The sequence below is a fragment of the Taeniopygia guttata genome, chromosome Z, assembly GCF_048771995.1.
Source record: "Taeniopygia guttata chromosome Z, bTaeGut7.mat, whole genome shotgun sequence".
In the NCBI taxonomy this organism is placed as follows: domain Eukaryota; kingdom Metazoa; phylum Chordata; class Aves; order Passeriformes; family Estrildidae; genus Taeniopygia; species Taeniopygia guttata.
In genome coordinates, this window is record NC_133063.1 from 4017987 (window position 1) to 4038243 (window position 20257).

A 20257-nucleotide genomic window follows, 5' to 3' on the forward strand; every position below is an offset into this window, starting at 1 on the left:
AGCAAACCAGTATTTGGAACAAAAACTTTCTCAATACTATATATGTAATTTTAGTCTTTAATAGTAAAGTTGATGAGTGTTAGCACATGTTTCTGTATAATTTCAATGTTAACTATCAGTTTTTGCTGGGAAAAAATATGCAGGCAGAGTCAGTAATACTTAGTCAGCCTTTTTCTCCCCCCATAGTGTTCTGTTTTCATAGTCAGTAAATTTGACACACTAAAACCTTTCCCTACACTATCCCCTCCACACTGGCCATCAACCCAAAAGAGACGGAATTTGATTGGTGTTGGATCCATAAGAGGGCTTCAAACGGTGTTCCGTGCGTTGCAGCCCTGTTCAGTTGGTGTGGCTCCAGCCCTGGTGTCTGGTGACAGAAACGTGTTCCTGTCTGATGCCGCTGGAGTTGATGTCAGTGTGAGCGCGGAGCCAAAGGGCAGGTGCTGACATAAAACAGCTCGTCAGCCTTGGCAGGAGCTCACGCCCTGCTCCGAGAGGGAACAGGGATGCTGGGTTCTTTCAGCTGAGGAGGCATTTTCTGCTAGGCAAGATAATGAAAAGTTTTGCCTGTGGCATGCTTGTTCTGGGGGTAGGACTTCATTCCTCGGCACTGCTGCTTTCCTCAATTCTTCATCATTAAAACTGCCACTTTAATAATGTTCGTATGGCTGGAGCTGGTATTGATGCCTCAAGATAAGCTTCTAGAGCACTTTCTGTAGTGAAATCCAATTTTCAATTGCTTATAGTTTTTTTTGAGACTTCAGTTGTTTGTGGTGAAACTTTTCATGCTGAGTATCTTCCTTAGGCTCTTTTTTTTTAGATTTTTTTTTAAATTTTTTTGGCACTGCTTTAATTGAAAACAGTTCTTCTGTTTCTGAGAATGAGGTTAGGGAAAAATGTTACTTAACCAATGCTGAATTCTTACATCTGTTTTATTGAGGAGTTTTAGAGCCTTCATGCCTTGGAACAGGCTCTTGAGATTTGGGAATCGGGGCTTAGGGGAGTGAAGCTGTGGATAGAGATGTGCCATTTACAATCCCTCTTAAAGTTTACTGAATCTGGCCAAGTTACACGGTCCCAAAACTTGCCGTTTGCATACATCGAGGAGAAACTTGTTGAAAAACTGGCAGCAGGATTGTCTGAACGTTGAGTTTTCATGAAGTGTGTTCCACAGAGTGTCGTGCCAATGAGGTTTGGGATGCAGCATCCCTCATGAGGTCCATGAGGCTGTTCCAGTATCCTGGGGGAACTTTTCCTGCTCAGTGTGGTTGCTGGTGGACCAGGTTTCAAGCAAAAGAATTAACACTTTGAGTTTTCCTTGTCCTTGGAGTAGCAGGTAGTGTAGAGGAAGAAGTTACCTCACACAAACAAAATGTTGTCTCTTAAAGGAAAAATAGGGGTTAAGAAGTGCTGGGTTAAAAAATAACGTGCCCATTGTGCTGCAGAAAGGTGGCAGGCTCCAAGGAGTGTCAGCGGATCTCAGGAATAAGGGTGGCAGCCAGAGCATTCCTAAGCTGTGGAACTCCACGTTTTTCAGCTATATTAGGAGTTTTGTTTAATTGTTTTTGAATGCTCTTCTGAAGGCTGATAGAGAAGCTGGCTGGAATTGCTGCAGGTACCACTGGTGGAGTGCTTCACAATATCGGAGGAGTGAAACTTAGGTCTAGGAGGGAAGCAGCAGGTCTGTGCTGACTTTACTGTGCTGGCTATTCCTTGTTCCTTTCATAGGGAATATGAGTGAATTGAGTGCCTGCAGCCACAACAAACCAACAGAAGCAGTGTGCTAAACTCACTAACTGATACAAAAATCTAACTGCTCTGGAAAAGTAATTTCTTGGATTTCTTGACCTGTCTAGCAACTTTACAGGTCATTTCTTTCATTGGTTGTCTGGATTTCTTCTTCTCCCTTCTCTACTGTGTGTGAGGATGAAGTTCTCCTGAGGATCCTACATCAAAAGCATTAGTTAATATCAATACCCTGATTAGCACTATTAAAAATAATACTGCCAGGATGTTTATTTTATAACACGTTTCTGTGTTTGTTTCTGCCTCATATTTTGCTTGATAGAGTCAACAGAAGACAATTGGTTGAATTATACCCATTCACTGTGTTCCCTTGCATTCTGACAAGAACAGTAAAATTACCGGGATGGTACCTTGGGGAGCACCCAGAGGAGTTTTCTATTAAAAACAAAAATAATTAAATAAATAATAATTTAAAAATAAAAGTCTGTGAACAAAATCCCTCCAAGAACTAACCTTCTCTCCCCAAAATCCCACCAAAATAACCCAAACCAAAAGAAGCCCCTAAACCCCACCATACAACAACTCCTTTTTAATGTCTGTATGTGAACTTGTTGTTGGCGTGAGGTTTGCTGTTCCAAGGTTGATAGCTGATTGAGTCAGACAGTTCCTCTAAAATTAAATACAACACTGGGTGGATTTGCAGTTTTTCCCACATTTCTCATTCGTTTTCCTCTCTCTCACTCTCTTCAAGCATGCACTTAGTTTCCCGGGTTCCAAGTAGTCATAATACTGTGGTATTTTGCTCTTGTATAATACCCTAAAACCTTTATTTATTTTTTCTTGATATTGTGGTCACATTTGCAGCTTCAGTTATACTGGGCACTCTTCAAATGTGCAGCAGGAATATTGTTCCATCTCAGAAAATGTATTATTTGTGTCCAAAGGAGCCAGCAACAGGCCAGGACTTGGTTTAATAAAAATGTGAACATTCCTTGCTTTAGATGTTCTCCTCCTATAGTTATTTTTAATGTATTTCTAAAATTGAATTAATGGTTTGTTAGAGTTATTCCCAGCCTTATTTGGCCTTTTGATTCTGAAGTATGTTATGTAATTTGCTTTGCTTAATTCTTCAAGGTGTCTGTCTCTGGGTATTTCTGCTACTCATTCTCCAATTACATATAATAAAAATGTCATCGGGGATTTCCAGCTAACAAAGCTATTTTGTGCTTCAGCATCTCTGGGCAAATAAAAGAAGTAGACCCCATCTGGAAATGTTAAATTTATCATAGACTCATGAAATCATCAAGTTTGGGAAAGACCTCAAAGATCATCAAGTCCAACTGTAAATAATATATAATATAATATAGTAATATAGTTATAGGTAATATGATTTTACTGAGTTTACTGGTATTTGCTTTGGTTTTGTATGCTCTTGTAACTTATCAGATTAAATACTTTTTGGGGGATGTCTTCTACATTTCTGATTCCTCTGTGGTGTCAAAAGCTTTCCTGAGAATGCAAGTCCGTAGCTGAGCTTCATGGTCTTGTCACTATATCCTGAAATATAATGATAAAAAGGGAGATGAATGGTTTAAAGCGAAATAAACACTGTTTTTGCAGTGAAATGAGGGATATGCGCATTTATCAATCTATGCAATTTAGTGTTTGGAATCTTTTTCAGTTCCATGACATTTGAAAGGTCGTGCAAAGTATTGGAGCTGGGATTAATTGCAGGAAGCAAACTGGAAAAGACTTTAAAAGAAAAGAAAGAAAAATGTGTGTATGTAATTTGGCTGGGCAACAAAGGAGACCTGACTGTGCCTTTTATTTAAGGGCTATAAACACTGAACTGGGGCAGAAATGTTTTATGGTATTACATAGAACCACTTAAAGGAATAAGTAGATGAAGCTGAATAAAGTAATGTTTAGCTGAATATTAGGAAAAAAATCTTAACATTGAGGTTTATTAGATTATGGAACATGCTTCCCAAAGGATGTGGTTCAAGCTCCATTACTAGTCCTTAAAATTAGTCTGGATAGAATAACAAGCTGTACTGGAGGGAACACTATTGCATGAATAGGGGATGGACACAGTTACCTAATACATCTTTGCATTTCACTTGCTTCCATGATTCATTTCCTGAAAAACTGCTTCCAGAATGTGTTAATGACATCACAGCCCTGGGCACCTCAGGCTCATCAGTGCTTCTCTGGCTTTAGAGGGTTTATGTGGAGATTTCCTGGGCTGTCTTTTCCCCAGTGCCTCCTCCACTGCACCCCAGCCATTCGCTGTGGCTTTCCTGTCCTGCTGCAGCACTGGGAGCAATGGTGACATCAAAAATTCAAATGCTTGGGATGTGTTTGAAATGTGTGGCTACAGAGACATGAGCTTGGCTATTACTGGAGAGGCTGTGACCAGGAGTGGGGCAGGCAGGGAGCTGGTGTTGCAGAGCTTGGCTCCACAGAAACAACTACCTTCTGCTGTTCTTGGCAGGGAGGATGAAATACTGGTCTCCTTTACAATAGTGTTATTAGGTGTGAAAACCCTCAAACAATTAAGTCATACTCAGTCATGTATTTCAATGAGCCAGTTGAAATCTATGAAATATAGAGCAGTTGTTCTGTTGCAGTGATTTGTTGAGAAGAAAATAACTTGGTTTTTAAATCACTTCTATAATTCTTTTTGACATTTAAAGAAGTAATCTACAACATGCACTTAATCTTTCTATAGCATTTCAGTCACTTTCCTGTAGTATTTAGGAATTAAATACTTAAAATATAGTAGTAAAGCAACTGAAATATAACACAACACCTGAAATAAAGCCATGGCAATCATCTGTGTAAATTGTATGACTCTGACCTTGCACTAAGGACTAAGTCATAGTTCAGTGGGATTTTAAGCCTGAATATGGAGTTCCAAGTGATCACACATTTACTCTGATACACATCATGTGCCATTCCTGTGTTCCAGACAAGAAATAGAGCCAAGATGGATTGGTACATAGCTGTTGTCTCACAATGTGTTTAAACGTAGTGTCTCCCACTTGTGAATTCTTGCTGCAGCCTGCTGATGACTTAGAGAGCAGCTAGACTACCACTATTTAAAATACAAATTTATTTTGCTAGACTGTCTTGACACCCAGAAACTATTCATTTATTGCTGTTTGTAGAACTTCTCCTATGTCTCATGCTAGTTTGGGTTAATCCTGTTAGTCCAATGCTGGACAATGAAGACCATAAAAAATATTGCTAAAAATTAAAAATTGTTACTTTTGCCATTTGTATTACCATGCCAGGTGAAATGTTTCAAAAAATCTATCATTTATGGGAACTTGGTCCAGTTGGAAAAGTTACTGCAATTTAAAAGTGACGGCAACCAAAAAGTTGCTGTAATATTTAGGACAGCCATTTTTGTGCTTCTGAGTTTTTACAGTTTCCCTAGTTAAAAAGTCTACAGTCATCAGATTGACTTTTTCAATCACAGTTTGTAGTTTGTGTGTCAGTGTGTTTATGCTACAGATGAGTTTAATGTTGCTCAAGAGTGGAATATTTAACATGCAGATTCATAAACCATGTAAAAATGATTCCATATTTCCTATACTTCAGCTTTGCTAGTTTCTTTCTGTAATGAATCCTCCCAAGTCTGCAGTAGGACTTCCCCTAAAATTAGTGTAGCTGCTATTTTTATAGTCTCTTAAGCTAGTGTACCCTTGGTTCTTCACAGTTTGCAGATTAAGTTCCTTAACTAAAGATCTGAGACGTTGAAGATGTGCTTTATAATGTATAAAATGCCCCTGATACAGCATTTGCCTCACTGATCCCTGTTCATGATTCCATGGACCTCTTTTTCCTCTCCCATTCATTATCACATAACATCCCTGTGGCAACTTGAGAAATTGCTTGCATGGAAAAGTAATCGTAGGAAAGTATTTATGTATTTTTAGCTTTCTTCTAACACAATGTAGCAGCTGGAAACAAGGACAAGAGCCAGCACAATGTGAACTGCCAGCTCTCCATGAGCCACCAGAAAGTGTTCATCAGACCACAGTGTGAGAACTATTGAATTGACTTAAGAAAAGTGACACACATAATAAGCGTTAAAAAAACAACACTCAAGTTCCCAGTGCTGCTGCTTGAGTGTAATAAGAATTAAACAGTAATTGTAATGTTTTTTAATAATATGCTATTTACTGGTTTTTGTGGAAGAACTACATGATGGTACAGTTAGATGCAATGAAAATCACTTTTGCTTTAATTCTTCATCATTTCTATTTAGTGCTGCTTTGTATTGGACAATTTTTAAGCATTGCAAGGATTGGATAATCTTCTGGATGCCAAAAGTTTCAGAAATAGGAAAGCAGAATGTGGAGCTAGGATTTGGATGTATTACTAGCCATAAGTTAGATCTCTTCTGTTTTGGGCTTTTTTTCCTGTGGTTGAGTTTTCTTTCTGATATTTAACACTGGCTTTGCCAGCTTCTGTAGCCTCATCTGTTTGTGTTCTTTCCATTTTTGCAACAACGGAGCAGGACTGTTGTTTTGGAAATGTCAAAATGACAGGGAGAGATCAAGAGACTTTTTGAAAAATCTTCATGTCTACTAAAACTCTTATTTTGTTCTATTCAATCTCAAAAGCAGCCTGGGGGCAGCACTTCAAGTTGGTGCCCTCAGCAAAATACTGTCAAAAGCAATAAAAAACTCATTAGGAGGATGCTAAATATGTTTGAGAGGATGTGGGTTATGTGATGGGGAATGAGGGAAGGATCTGCCCTTTTACCAAGCTCCAGTGAGGAGAGACAGGCTCAAAAAGGCTTTGCCAGTATTAATTGCAATTTAATGCCTATATTTAAATGCAATGAAGGATGTTCAAAGGAAAGGTTGAAGTTCAGTGATTACTTTAATTGAATTTTTGAGCTACTATTAGATTAAAAAAAAAAAACTAAACAATACTAATTTCCTAGAAAGAAACTTGGAAGTAAGTAACTCCAATTTCCTTGGCATTAATTTAATGCTCTGTCCAGCATAAGAAGTCAGAGAGTTTGTCTTCTGAGCCTTGACACTGAAGGTTGAAAGGTGAATAATACATTCTGCAGAAGAATTACAACTAGTTTAATAACTAATCCAGGAGAGCTCAAAAATCAATTATAGCTCACAGTCGGTTGATCTGCTGACTTCAAATAATGGTAGACAGTGTTAGAAGTTGTTAACTGTAAGTTGCAATTCTTTATATGAGTGGGATGAATTTTTAGAGTATCTTCTACACTCTTGGTTTCAAAGTGGCTTTGAAGTCAAACTCTTAAAATTCTTTTTATTATTCTGAAACTATAAACAAGTATGTTTAAACTTTTTTGAAATAAGTACAAACATGAACCTTACTTGTAGCTCATTGTGTAACAGAGACCAAGCATTAGGCTGAGATTTCTGCAGAGTTGTGTTTACATCAAATAACAGTCAGGTGAAAGAAAGTTCTATTTTGATGACTGTGTCATAACTTCATTTTGCCATTAATTCTTGTTTCACAGACTGTCAAACTAGATAAAAGTCCTGGGTTTGTTTTCAGGGCTGTAAACTGTGTTTCCAGCCATCTCACAGAAAATCTCAGCTTCACTGTTGCAAAATAACATATTTTGCTTTTATGACCTGCTTTTCTTGCTCTGCCTTACATAGAGTTGTATGAGCAGGATAAAAAAGCCTGTGGTTGCTTATTTAGTGGAAGAGAGGGGCAAAACGAATCAGTTAATTTGGTTTTAAAGGTAAAAACAGTTGGTTCCTTATTAAAGTATTTGAGTATTTTCCAGAAATAATTAGCAGAATTTTGCAGTTCTCCAATTCACAAAACTTGTAGCAATGTGGTTCCATGTGGGACTGAGTCAAGAAATAACGTTAAATCAGTGAATCCCAGAGCTGGTCAGGCTGGAAGGGCCTACAGTGGCACATCTGCTGCTCCACCTCCCTGCTCCAGCAGGGCCATCCCAGAGCTCAGGGCACAGGATTGTGTCCAGAGGACTCTGGAATGTCCCTGGTGAGGGAGACTCCACCCCTGTCTGGTCTCTGTTCAGGGCAGTTGTGCCTCCTGTGCAGGGGAATTGCTGGGCTCAGTCCCTGCCCGTGGCTCTGGTGCCATTGCTGGGCCTGGAGCAGAGCCTGGGTTCTGCTCTGCCCCTCCCTGCACACAGGGACACACAGGGACACCCAGGGACACATAGGGACACCCAGGGACACAGAGGGACACCCAGGGACACAGAGGGCTGAGGGCCCTCTCACAACCTGAACAGCCCCAGCTCCTTCCTCCTCCCCAGCCTGTCCTCCTTAGGCGCTCCAGGCCCTTCAGTATATGTGTCGCTTTTCACTGGACCTGCTCCAAGAGCTCCATGTCCCTCTTGTACTGGGGAGCCCAGAGCTGGACACAGTTATAAATTATGGACAAATATCAGAGAAATGCAGTTGAAAGTATTCTGCTGCAGAAAACAGTAAACTGTGTAAGTGAAGTTAGTGATCCAAATACCTAAATGTTTGTCTTGGTTTCAGCTTGGATACAGTTGCAGTGCTGGGCAATGTTGATACCGCCCTGATGTTTTAGTCCTTGCTAAATCATGCTTATGCTGCATCAAGGACGTGTCAGCTTCTCATAATTTCGGAAGACATCCCTATCTGTGAGGGTGGAAAGCCCTAGCACAGGTTTCCCAGAGCAGCTGTGGCTTCCTCATCCCTGAAAGTGTTCTAGATCAGGTTGGACAGGGCTTGGAGTAACCTGGGATAGTGGAACGTGTCCCTGCCCATGGCAGGGGTTAGGATGGGATGAGCTTCAAGGTTTCTTAAGGCACAAGAAGCTGGGAGGGGACTAAGCCAGGACAGCTGACCCAACTGGTTGAAGGAATATCCCATATCCTGTCATGCTGAGCAATAAAACAGGGGGTGTTGCCTCAGGGTCTGCAGCAGGTGGTAAGCAACTGCACTGTGCATCACTTCCTCTATATAATCTTTTATCATTATTATTATCATCATCATCATAATTTTCACTTCTTTTTCAGTTCTGTTGAATTGCCTTCATCTCAACCCATGCGTTTTGGGTTTTCTCTCAGTTCTCTTCCCCATCTCACCAGAGAGGAAAGAATGATTGGTTGTGTGGTATTAAACCACAACAACATTGAAGAGACTGTTTTAGGGTTGTGGATTATTGACTTCATCAGACTTTTAATTGGGACCAGAAAGGTAGTATTTAGTACTGTAGAGCCTTTTGAAAATTTTATAAATCTTCAGAAGCAGTGTGCCTCATGACACTGTTGACCCTTCCCTCCTTTTCGCAGTTTAGTGGTTTGGTTTTGAGAACCCTAGCTTATCTTTGCCACCTCCCTGAGAGGTAGAAAGCTTTACAAAAACATCTGGAATTTTTATTTCTCTTGTGGTGTATTAAAAAAATAACATGAGGATAGAAGTAAAATAAAAGAAACCTCAATTGTGAAAGAAATCCAGTTTATATGTTGAAGCATTTAGGCAAATTTCACTTCATGCCTGTAATGATGCCAGGCAGAACTAATACTGTTCCAGTCATCTGTGGCTATCCTGTTGGCTTAAACAGGAATTTTCATGGAATCATGGAATCCTAGAATGGTTTGGTTTGGAAGGGATTTCAAAGCTCATCTCATTCCCACCCCTTCCACTATCCCAGGTCGCTCTAAGCCCTGTCCAATCTGGCCTTCATCCCTTTTAAACATGAAATTGTCTTCCTTTTATCCTGTTTTTTTTTTTCCTGTGATGTTCTGAAGAAGCAGAATCTGAAATATTATTCTGTCCACACTTTATCAGTGTCTATTCTTCTATGTTTTCTGTTAACTTCAGATCTGAAAAGAATATAGTAAGGAAAGCTTCTAAGAGAGTGCAGTATAAGTTACTTTGTTTTGCATGTTAAAGAAGTTAAATATAGTCTTGTAATTTGGAAATATGCATAAATATAAAATTAGGTTTAATGAAGTAATATTTCAGATATTGTGAACATACTGCTACATACAGCTAGAAACTTCCTGTTCCTCTATCTTCCCAGGCTCTTTACCTATTTAGCATTTTAGTGTGATGTTTATGATCAGAAATAATATTTTCCTTTAAAATGTTTTTAACTTGAGTGTGTTGGAAACATCAGCCAATATTTAGCACCTAATGTGACACTGCCCTTGCAACAGAAAGGAATGTTATGAACCTGTTACATGGGCTTGGTTTTCTGGAGGACTTGCCAACAAACAAGAGAACTTCAGGAGGTCACTTGGGCCACATATTCATGTGCAGGTGTCTCTTGCACCTTGTGACTTTGTTCTCCCTGGTGGAAGATTCAGATTAATTACTGATGTTTTGGCCATATCCCTCTTTTCCTAACTATTGAGGAAAGGTGTAATGGCAGATAGTAGCCGCAGAAGGATGAGGTGGTAGAAAATTAAAAACAAAACTACACTAAGAATGGAAATCTGATGAATTTTAATTTATTTGACATGTGATGATAAATGTACAGTTGTTTCAGGGTTTTAAAATAGTTTCTTTGTATGTTACCTCTCTGGTTAACTCATGTGGAAAACTTAATGGCCAACATCATTCATTCTGATAAGAACAGTGGATGAAAAACATGGTGATAAAGGGTTACTAAAATAACATGAAATTCTTGCTAAGAAGGCTGCAATTATAGTACTTTTTATTATAACTCTCTCAAGCTGCTTAACACTGAGTGGCATTAGTCCCCTTGCCTATGACTTGGCAGTAATTGTCCTGCATTTGTCCTAATGAGGGAGCACTGGTTTGTTACATAATCTGAGTGTATAATTACATTTGAAGAAAAATACTCATTGGATGGCTTGAAATTTTATAGGGTTAAATGCTCATTGGATAGCTTGAAATTCTTTTAACTGGTTATACTGTAGTATTTTATATTCAAATGGCTTACAAGTTTTTATTATTCACACCTTGAATCTTAATGACAAAAAGACTGGAAACTAAACTTTCTTAATTTTTCTGTTTTCTTTAGGAAGGTGTGTTGTATTTAATTTTTGATTTAGACATTTATTTAAAAAAGAAATAAGGATTTACGTTTCTTTAAGTAGAACTTATAATTTTTTAACTCGAAAGCTTTGACCTGTTAAATGACTATTTTGATGAAATGCTTAGTCTCTGACATAAAATTTCAAGATACACTCAAAAAAATGAACTGCTAGCAAGCATTTGGGGATGAATCTAATACTATGTGATTGGGAGGGGCTGCTTATTATCCCCTTGTAATGAATGTGTCAAGAGCCCAGATGTGATAAACACAGAGATTTTATCCTTTCCTCTGACTCTGTTATCCAATAATGCTTAGTCTGCAGCATCTCTGTTTCAGTTTTGGTGCTTTTCTTAGTTTTTTTCAGTGCTGTAATACACTCCCTTGAGCAGTGGCAGTGGTATAAGGACTAATGGACTTGCTATAGAGGGATGATGGGAGTCCTTTAATCCTCCTCTGAGGCTCCTTCTCCTCTAATCAGTATTTGGGCATAGTTGGTCATCTGGTTTCACCAACCCAGCTGTAATTAGAACAGGAATTTCAAATGCAGTAGTTTGGTATTGTGGTTAATTATTTTTAGTGCTGTAAGTATGAAAATGACTCTGCATTTGGGGCCCAATCATTAAAGTTTAAGCATTGTGATAATGAGAGTTTTTTCAAGCAGCCTCTGGGGACATTGCATTGGCTTTACACATTATGCCTTACTACTGGAGCTGCATGTGCACAATGTAAAACTGTGTGGAATCAGAGAATGGTTTGGCTGGAAGGACCTTAAAGCCCATCCAGTGCCATGGGCAGGGACACCTTCCACTATCCCAGGCTGCTCCAAGCCCCAGCCCTCCTGGCCTTGGACACTTCCAGGGATCCAGGGGCAGCCACAGCTGCTCTGTGAAACTTGTACCAGGGTCTCCCCACCCTCACAGGGAAGGATTTTGTTCCAATATCTTGTCTAAACCCACTCTCTAAAATAGCCTTGTTTATTAAAATATGACCAAGCCTGTTATTTGTTGTTTTTTTCTCTGCAGCTGGCCTGTGGACAGTGTTCACGCTGGGTGGGGTGGGCAGCAAAGCATCAGCCCAGCTGGAGCAGTGCTCCCCTCTGGCGAGCCAGAGCCTGCTGCTGCTGCTGGTCCTGGCCAACCTGACTGACACTCCAGACACCCCAAACCCCTACAGGCAAGCCATCATGTCCTTCAAGAACACACAAGGTTTGTATCTGTTCTTACTTCTGAGCCTGAACTGATGGAGCAGAGTTTTAAGATGCTGTGATTGCTTAGAGGTTCTCTTTCCAAGATGGGGGCAGAGGAACGATACTTTATTCTTCTGACTTGAGAAATACTAGAAAGCTTCATAATCCTGGTCCAGTTTGCTTCTGGACTAGAAGTCCTTGAAGGTTTCTACTGACCTTGATGATTCTGTGACTCTATAATTTTATAAAATATACATAAAACTAACCTATAAGGAGATAGGTTATCCAAGGGTCTGCCAGAGTCCCCTAAAAATTTGTAGCACTTTTTGCCCTGGAGTCATGGTCCTTAGAGCGAAGGTAAAAAATTAAATTGCTACTTGGGTTTGCTGACTGTATTCTTGTATTTCAAATGCAAGAAAAAAAAAATGTTTAACATAAACACTACCATGAGTTTTGTATATATGAGAGGTTTCAGAGTTGTTTCGGTGCTTGTCTGGGTTTTGAGAAGGCAGTTCCAGTCTACGTGTCAGGTAACTGCAGGTGCCATGTGGCACTGATTCACACAGGGTCGTGTTTGGGACATGGGAGTGCCCTAACTCAGCGTGTGCTGTCTAGATAGCTCAGGGTGCAGCCTGTGCCTTTCACAGGATTATTTAGGTCTGAAAGGTCCTCCAAGTCCAGCCATTCCCCACCACTGCCAAGGCCACCATACCCCTTATCCCCACGTGCCACATCCACACGGCTTTTAAATCCCTGCAGGGATGGGGACTCTATCATTTTCCATGTGTACTTTATCCATACTTAAATCTTTGTGTCTGAGCCATGTGGTTTTACCTTTCATTGGCTTTGTGCAGGTTGGCACCACGCTCAGGGCTCAGGAGCTGTGTGACAACCTGTGAAGCCACAGTAATATCCTGAGTTATGCACTTTCTTCTGGGGAATTTTTGTATTCCTTTATCCATTAAGTTTTAACCAGGTTGAGCTCTAAATTAATTCACCATCACCTAGGAAAATTTATTGGGTTGTGAAGGTGGAGGATTGTTCTCATAAGAAGAATTCTGAGTCCTAACATGCTTCTTTGATTTATTGGATACCATTTACAGGTGGTTGAGATCAAATTGTTGATAAAGTTTTTGTTTTGTTCTGTCTTTAAACTGCAAGCTTTCTTTAATGTTTCATTTTGTTTGGCTTTGTTTCATGCCATCAGTAGCCAGTAATGTATTTCATTAAAGCGTGCTGTACATATATCATTATAAAATTTTGAAATAACTTATTTTGTGTCAAATGTAGCATGAAAAGCTATATTTTCTCTACATGTGTGTGTCGATAGAATGACTTACTGTTTCCCAGAAACTTGTTCCCACTAGCAATACTCATAATTGAACTTAAATTTGATTTCTGTGAACATTCTAAGAGGTTTGTAAGAGGAAAGTAATGTGAAAAAAAGAGGCTGGTTGCAGTCATAATATATACTATAAAAGGAAAATAGGCATTTAAAAAAATAATTTCTATAATTTAATTGGGACAAAATGAGAAGAATTCAGGATAGGGTTTTTTTGTACATGGTTTAGAATAGTTTAATTTTTCTGTTAATCAGCATAATGTTCTGCAGAATAATACAGGATGTGCTGGTGTTGCTGGTAAGTTTCTTTAATTCTGTTTAGATTTTTATTTTACTGGACTTTTAGTATCCTTTAATAAAATTGATAGCAGCACAGCTTAAACATCCACAGAAATGAAGGTGTAAAGCCAAGGGGAGCTTCTCAGCTAATGACCTGTGGCACCAAGGAACGAATTGTTCTGATTTTGCTGTCTGCATCCAGGTTTTCCCTCCTGAAGGGAAATTCCTGCCCAAAGCAGGAAGGTTTTAAACCAACTGGTCCATGGTCATGGTCAGTAGTTGAGGTTGGAGTCTCTCCTGCCCCTGTGGGTGTGTGATTTTGGGACAGGCAGGGCTGCAGGGCTGCATCGCTGCAGGGCTGCATCTCTGTGTGGTTCCCAGCTCCTGCAGGCAGGAGTTCTGTTTGCTCCAGGGCCTCCTGCTGCCTCCAGCTCAATGACTGGAGCTGTCCCCCCTTGCCCTGGCCAAGAGGATTGGTGACTCCCCAGCATACTGTCTGCTGGGCCCCACAAAACCAATGGCAGCCAGGGCTCCTGCAGGGCTCCTGCAGCAATTCCAAGCGCTTTTTCCATCCAAAGTGGGTGGAAATGTTGTTCAAAATACATGATGACTGCCATGCTCTTCTGTGCTGAAGGCTACTTAGCAAGCTTCAATAAGAATATGGTCTTAAAATCATAGAACCACTGTGTGGTTTAGGTTGGAAGGGACCTTCAAATTCACCCAATTTCAACTCTCTTGCCTTGGGCAGGGACACCGTCCACTATTCCAGGTTGCTACAAGCCTCATCCAGTCTGGCCTTAGAGACTGCCAGGTATCCAGGGACAGCCACAGCTTATCTGGGAAACCTGTGCCAGGGCCTCATCACACTCACAGGGAAGAATTTCTCCCTGATCTCTCATCTAAATGTCTTCTCTTTCAGTTTAAAACCCTTCCCCCTTGTCTTATTGCTATTTGCCCATGTAAAAATTCTCTCACTCTCCATCTTCTTCAAAAGCCCCCTGTAAGTATTAGCTTTTTCTTTTTCCACAGGGAATTTCTAGACCTGAGAGATCTGTGCAGATGGACATTTTTATTGAAGCTGGTAAAGGTTCTGTGAGCAGAAATCTCTTTTATTTTCACTTCCAGCCCTGGTACAGAGTGCATTGTGATTATGAGCAAACTGCTGTTACTTTGAGGGTTTCAGACAATGTGATGTGATGTTTTACATCACTTAATTTACCAAGCTCCCCACCACACACCTCTAACGTCCTGACATACACATTTCACTGAGATATCACAGTAATCTTGACGTATGCACATCCACCCTTTATACCAAGAAAGGGATGGATAGGAGATACTCTGCCTTAATGCCAGAGAACTAAACCTGTAAGTTTGATGTGCAGGGTTTGGAAATTAATCATTGGTACATTGTTTCCAGAGAAGACCTTGTGGCTGCCCCCCTTCCTCAGCAGATCCTGGGATCACATTCCTTCTTGGCAGAGGAAGCCATATGGAGGGACAAAATTGTTTTTTGAAAAAAAGATGAATGTTTTGTGCAGGTACTGGGGCCTTGCTGAAGCTCTTATGGGATGACAACCTCAGCTTTTTGGCACAACTGAAGCTTTATGAGACTCTATTATGGTTTATGACCATTGTTAATAAGAGTCATGGGTGACTTTTGTTTCCTGCTTTCTGTGGTGTATTAAATATTTCCCCCAGAGATTTTATAAAATTAACAAATAAATGAATGATAAATGTATTTGTTAAAAACTTTATTTTATTTCTTTATTTCAGATAACACTGCTTTTTCATCATCAAATCCACACGCTTTCCAGATTAACTTTAACAGTTTATACACAGCTTTATGTGAGCAGCAGAGATCTGATCAAGCCACTCTTCTCTTATACATGCTTCTGCATCAGAACAGCAACGTGCGGACCTACGTGCTGGCACGGACAGACATAGAAAATCTGGTGAGTCTTGCTCTGCCTCCTTTATTCTCCCCACGAGGCACTGCCCTGCAAGCTTGGGTATCACCAGCTGCCAGTGGCCTCTCGTCTGCAGTGGGAGCAGTAGGTTCTGGATCACTCATTTGCCAGTTCTAGCTCACTTACTTATTTGTGTTACATCATCTCAGGACTGTGCTGCTGAACACATCACTGCTCTCAAGGGTGGTAGTGCTAAAGGTGCAAGACCATCTTGGATTCCCTCTTTCTCTGTGCCACTATCATGACCCAGGTCAAACCTGCCCACTTCTGATCATTCTGTAGAGAAACTGGTAGCAGATATCATTCCATTCATTATTTTATTTATCTCTTTTGGATATTCAGGCCAAAAAGTTGTACAAGCTGTCTCTGTGCTTTCAGGAGTAATAGTTAACAAAATGAGCTGTAACTGGACTAACATGCCAAATGTCTTACATGCCAAAGGTCTTAGGGTTGACCTAAGACTGAAACTCCTCAAGGAGCAGCTCACAGATTTTATAGAAATACAACTGTAGTTCCTTTTTAGCCACTTAAATAGGATTGTGGTTAATGGCAAATATAACAGACACCTGGTATGGTTATGTAGGTTATAAATTAGCTTATGCTCCCCACTTTGGTAATGTCACAAACCACTTTAACAAATCTTACTTATTAAAAAGCATTCCTTTAATAAGATAATGGCTGTCTAGGGGAATTGGTAACAGAATAGAGGACCCATTCCATTTTAATATTTGAAATCTTGCCAGGTAATTAGATCCCTTGCCTGTTTGATGGCAGATATGGAGTGAGTTTGGTTTCAGTCCAAGTTCTAGCAGATGTATTGCTAAAATCGGAGTTGATAGACGCCACTGTTGGCAAACTGGGGTGAGATGGTTGATGCTGAATTGATTCAAGACTGAACTCCTGTGTCCACGGCAGATCTAACTGTAGGCAAGGGCTGAGTCATTTTGCATGAATTCTGTGAACAAATAGCTACATATAATTTTTGGGGCTGCTAGTGTGTGATATGACAAGTTAACAGCTGCTAACCATAACAATTTGCTGCATCTTTAGACTCACAGCATAGAATCCTAGAATGGGTTGGGTTGGAAGGGACCTTAAAGCCCATCTTGTTCCAACCCCTCGCATGTGCAGGGATGCCTTCCACTATGCCAATATTTACTTGCTCTAGACAAGTAAATATTAGGTGTGTGCATTGTTTTACAATTATGCTGTCTGATACACTGTAAAGCTTCCAGAAAAACAGTGCAGTGCATCTGTCAAAACAAGTCAAGATGCAAGGACTCAGATACTCTGCAGTTTAGAATATTTTCATCAATTATCACCTAAAAAAAAAATAGTCAGAAAATCTCAGAAATTATCAGCAACTTTAAACACTTCATGGGAAAAGCTGAAAAATTCAGAAAAGCATCACTGAAAAGTCAACAGTATGTTTTTGTGGATATTTTGATTTTTTTTTTCAATACCAACATTTGAAACTGCTCTTATTTTGCTCTTCATGCTGCTTCTTTGTGATCTCTACTGACAAGTTACTGACATCTTTGTCCAATCCTCTCGTTTTATTGGACCAGAAGATAAGGATAAGCAGCAACCAACTGAGAAGAGCCATTTTAATTGCTCGTTAAGGCAGACTGAGCCAGACCCAAAAAGAATTGGGATGGCTGGGAGAGCTACTGGACAAAGAAATCACGACCTTCTAACTATAGTCCTGTGGTGAAAAAGGGTAATTCAGTCTTAGACTTGATAATGAGATAAAGGGACTTGAGTACTGGAGCTGGCTGTCCTTCACTCTATGGTAAGAGTGGTGCTGATACACTGTGTACTATTCTGGTGTTGTACTTCCAGACTGTACTTCCAGTAGTCTGTAACTAAAAATAGTTACAGACTATTGAAAAATGGATCCATGTTGAGGAACATGGAAGGTTTTTTTGCTTTAAAGTTAACAATAAGACTGTGAGAGGCCTAGGAAGCTAACTGCCTGGTCAGAGAAGAGTTTGGGGAGCATCAGGATGTGTATGTGCCTTTATAAAGGGGAATCCTTGAAAAAACAGGAATCTCTGCTTGCAGAGAGGGATGGTAAGAATGAAAGCCTGGAGGTTGATTCCCACCATCTGGAGATATGGGAGAAAAACAGAAAGGTCATTAATTTGGAATCAAAATTATCTGTGGAGGAGGGTGGTGTAAATGAGTGGTCTCTTTGTACAAAGGCAGTTGGATGAATGGGGTGTAAGGTATACAGGTGCTGTGTGAGAGATCACATCCACAGGCGGCTCAGAGCTTATCCTGAACTTCAGAGGGTTTTGCAGGTTGTTCCTGTTTCACTGCACTCATTGCATCCCATATGTTGTGTTTTCCCCTATTTTAATTTGTCTCCCTTTCTGTGCCCAGGAAGCATCACCAGAAGGTGCTCTGTAACATTTCATAAGGATTTTTTGAAATGTGTCTCTGCTCTTTTTCAACTTTAGAGTAACTTGTAAATTAAAAGTTTGTTTTTCTTAGCTGGTACAACAGATACTGTCTCAGCTCACTTCCTCATTTGTATGTATCTCCCTCTGCCAGTTATAGCTAAATACCTTCACCTTCTGTTGGGCTTTGTGTTTTATTGTTAATAAAAAACCTTTTTTTGCTCTTAATGTAATTCTGCTTGGCAAAATGAATAGGATCTTTGTGTGTCCTTCATTACTTCATTTTTAAAAATAACTGGATTAAATATCTGATGCTAGAGAATCTTCTGTTAGAGAAGTTTACATCTAGTATTTGGCTGTCCTTTTCAAAGTGCTTGCAGGGATCCTCTAGAAAGTGAGGGGACAGATGAAATAGAGGGCAGTTAACGCATTTTTTGATGGGAGACTGTAAAGCCTTCTTCTGTTTGAAAGAGCAATTCGCACCAGAATTGCAAGTGAATATACCAGTTAGATTCCTGCCTGTAAGAAATGAGCTATTCGATGTGTTTTCTTTGGCTGCTGAGTTGAGATTTTGTTGCTGCTCAACGTGATTGGAATGAAATAACATACATGATGATGTATTTATGTCAGCTGATGCTACAGCAATGTTTTTTCCTGTAGTATAAATTTGCCTTAAGCAGGTTGCTGCTTGTATTTTGTTGAGTACTAAAGACAATCTATTTTTAAACTTTACTGGGGAAACCAACCTTGGACTGGATACAGCACCTGTAATTTTCAGTGTCTGCTTTTACCTGCCACTTGTTTTGGGGATTAAAAGTAAATTGTTAATGGTGGCTGTTTCTTGCCAGTTAAAAGCTGCTCCTGAGGGAGGAGTGTTAGTAGTGGTGCAGTACAGGTAGTACAGTAGTGGTGGCTGTGAGAAAAGGTTCAGCAATACAAAAGAAATGGTGGCTGTCTTCTCAACGTAGGATTGCGTAAAACCATTGTGTAAGAAGATAGGTATAAAAGTTTTAACGTATGTATGCAGCATAGAAGTATAGAAATATATTTTGGTTGAAAGTCTAGATAAATTTTAATATAATTAAAATATTAACTGAGAGGATTCTTCTCTTTTGGAGGAATCCGTCTCTTCTAGAATCCTCCCAAGACTCCTTCCAGACATCTCTCAGGGTTCAATTATCTTTGAATTCTTCTAGAGACCTGAGACCCAGGCTTCAGCCCCAGACTTCTTCAAGGAAATTACCTAAAAGTCTTCCTCTTTTGAAGAAAACTGTCTCCTCCAGGTTCCACCCAAGACTCCTCACAGGCATCTCCCCACAGTATTTTGAATTTTATATTTTCATATGATCAGAGTTTTAATTGAATCTTTATTGTAACTTTTTTATAGAATGGTGGCTTAACTAGTTTTTGTTTAGAGAACAGTAATACTTGTTCTAAAGGTGTGTGTGTACCACAGCAATCAATATACAAAGAAGGACATGTTGTAAGGAGGAAGGATTATGGAAAGTGTACTAATTGATCTGGTTCTATCCAGAAATGGCACATAAGAGAGAATTAAGTTGCCATATGCCTCCCTGAGTTTTGTCCAGTGTGTAGGTGGCTCAGAGCCTGCAAAAGGAGTGGAAAGGGAAACATGGCCAAAGGAGTGGAGGTTTTGGAAGCAGCAGAGGGTTTTTTTGGGGCAGGAGGACTGATTGCCATAATCTGGAGTGCCAGACTACCCTTCAGTAGCAAGTATGAAGCTTTAGTAACAGCACTTTCACATGTTGGCTTGTAGGGGAACGGCTGCAATGTCTCAGTATCATGTATTTTTAAATGTAGTTTGTAGCCACACACTTGAAGGACTTGGAGCACTTGAGACCCTGAATGGACTTTTTCAGTTACAATTAGCATTAATGTGTGTAGACAGAGGAGATATTTTGGGCTGTTCTGAAGGAGTATGTTTTGCCAGAGTGGTTTGTATGGTTTAACACAACCAGACTGAATCACAATTATCTTTAAAGGTCCCTTCCAACCCAAGCCATCCTGTGCTTCCATCTGGGATCTGTCTGGAAAACTAAGAAGTTGTTCCAGTGGTTACCTTTAGCAAGGCTTTTGTTGTTCTCCCTGCAAAGTTGTAAATACAATTCTTCATTAGTTTTATGTTGCTTCCAGCTCTATCCAACTTATTATAATAACTCTTGGACTTGGAAATGACAGTGCTTTTACAGTACAAGGATACATGTAAGTGTTGGAGATGGAAACAATTGGAATGCTGGACCAACACAGGGATGTTTGCCTCTCTTTCTCCCCAACCAACGAAAACCACATTTTT

The 20257-nt window shown here is 39.9% G+C and overlaps 1 protein-coding gene across 6 annotated transcripts in view; it reads left to right on the top strand.

Moving 5' to 3' along the window:
- Positions 1-20257, top strand: part of DYM (dymeclin) — a 208122-nt gene that overhangs the window by 64803 nt on the left and 123062 nt on the right. For all 6 annotated transcript variants that reach the window (XM_030258725.4, XM_002194292.7, XM_030258723.4 and 3 more), the window contains 2 exons: positions 11790-11972; positions 15348-15526. In XM_030258725.4, the coding sequence (XP_030114585.1) occupies positions 11790-11972; positions 15348-15526 (362 nt within the window). The remainder of the gene's footprint in view (positions 1-11789; positions 11973-15347; positions 15527-20257) is intronic.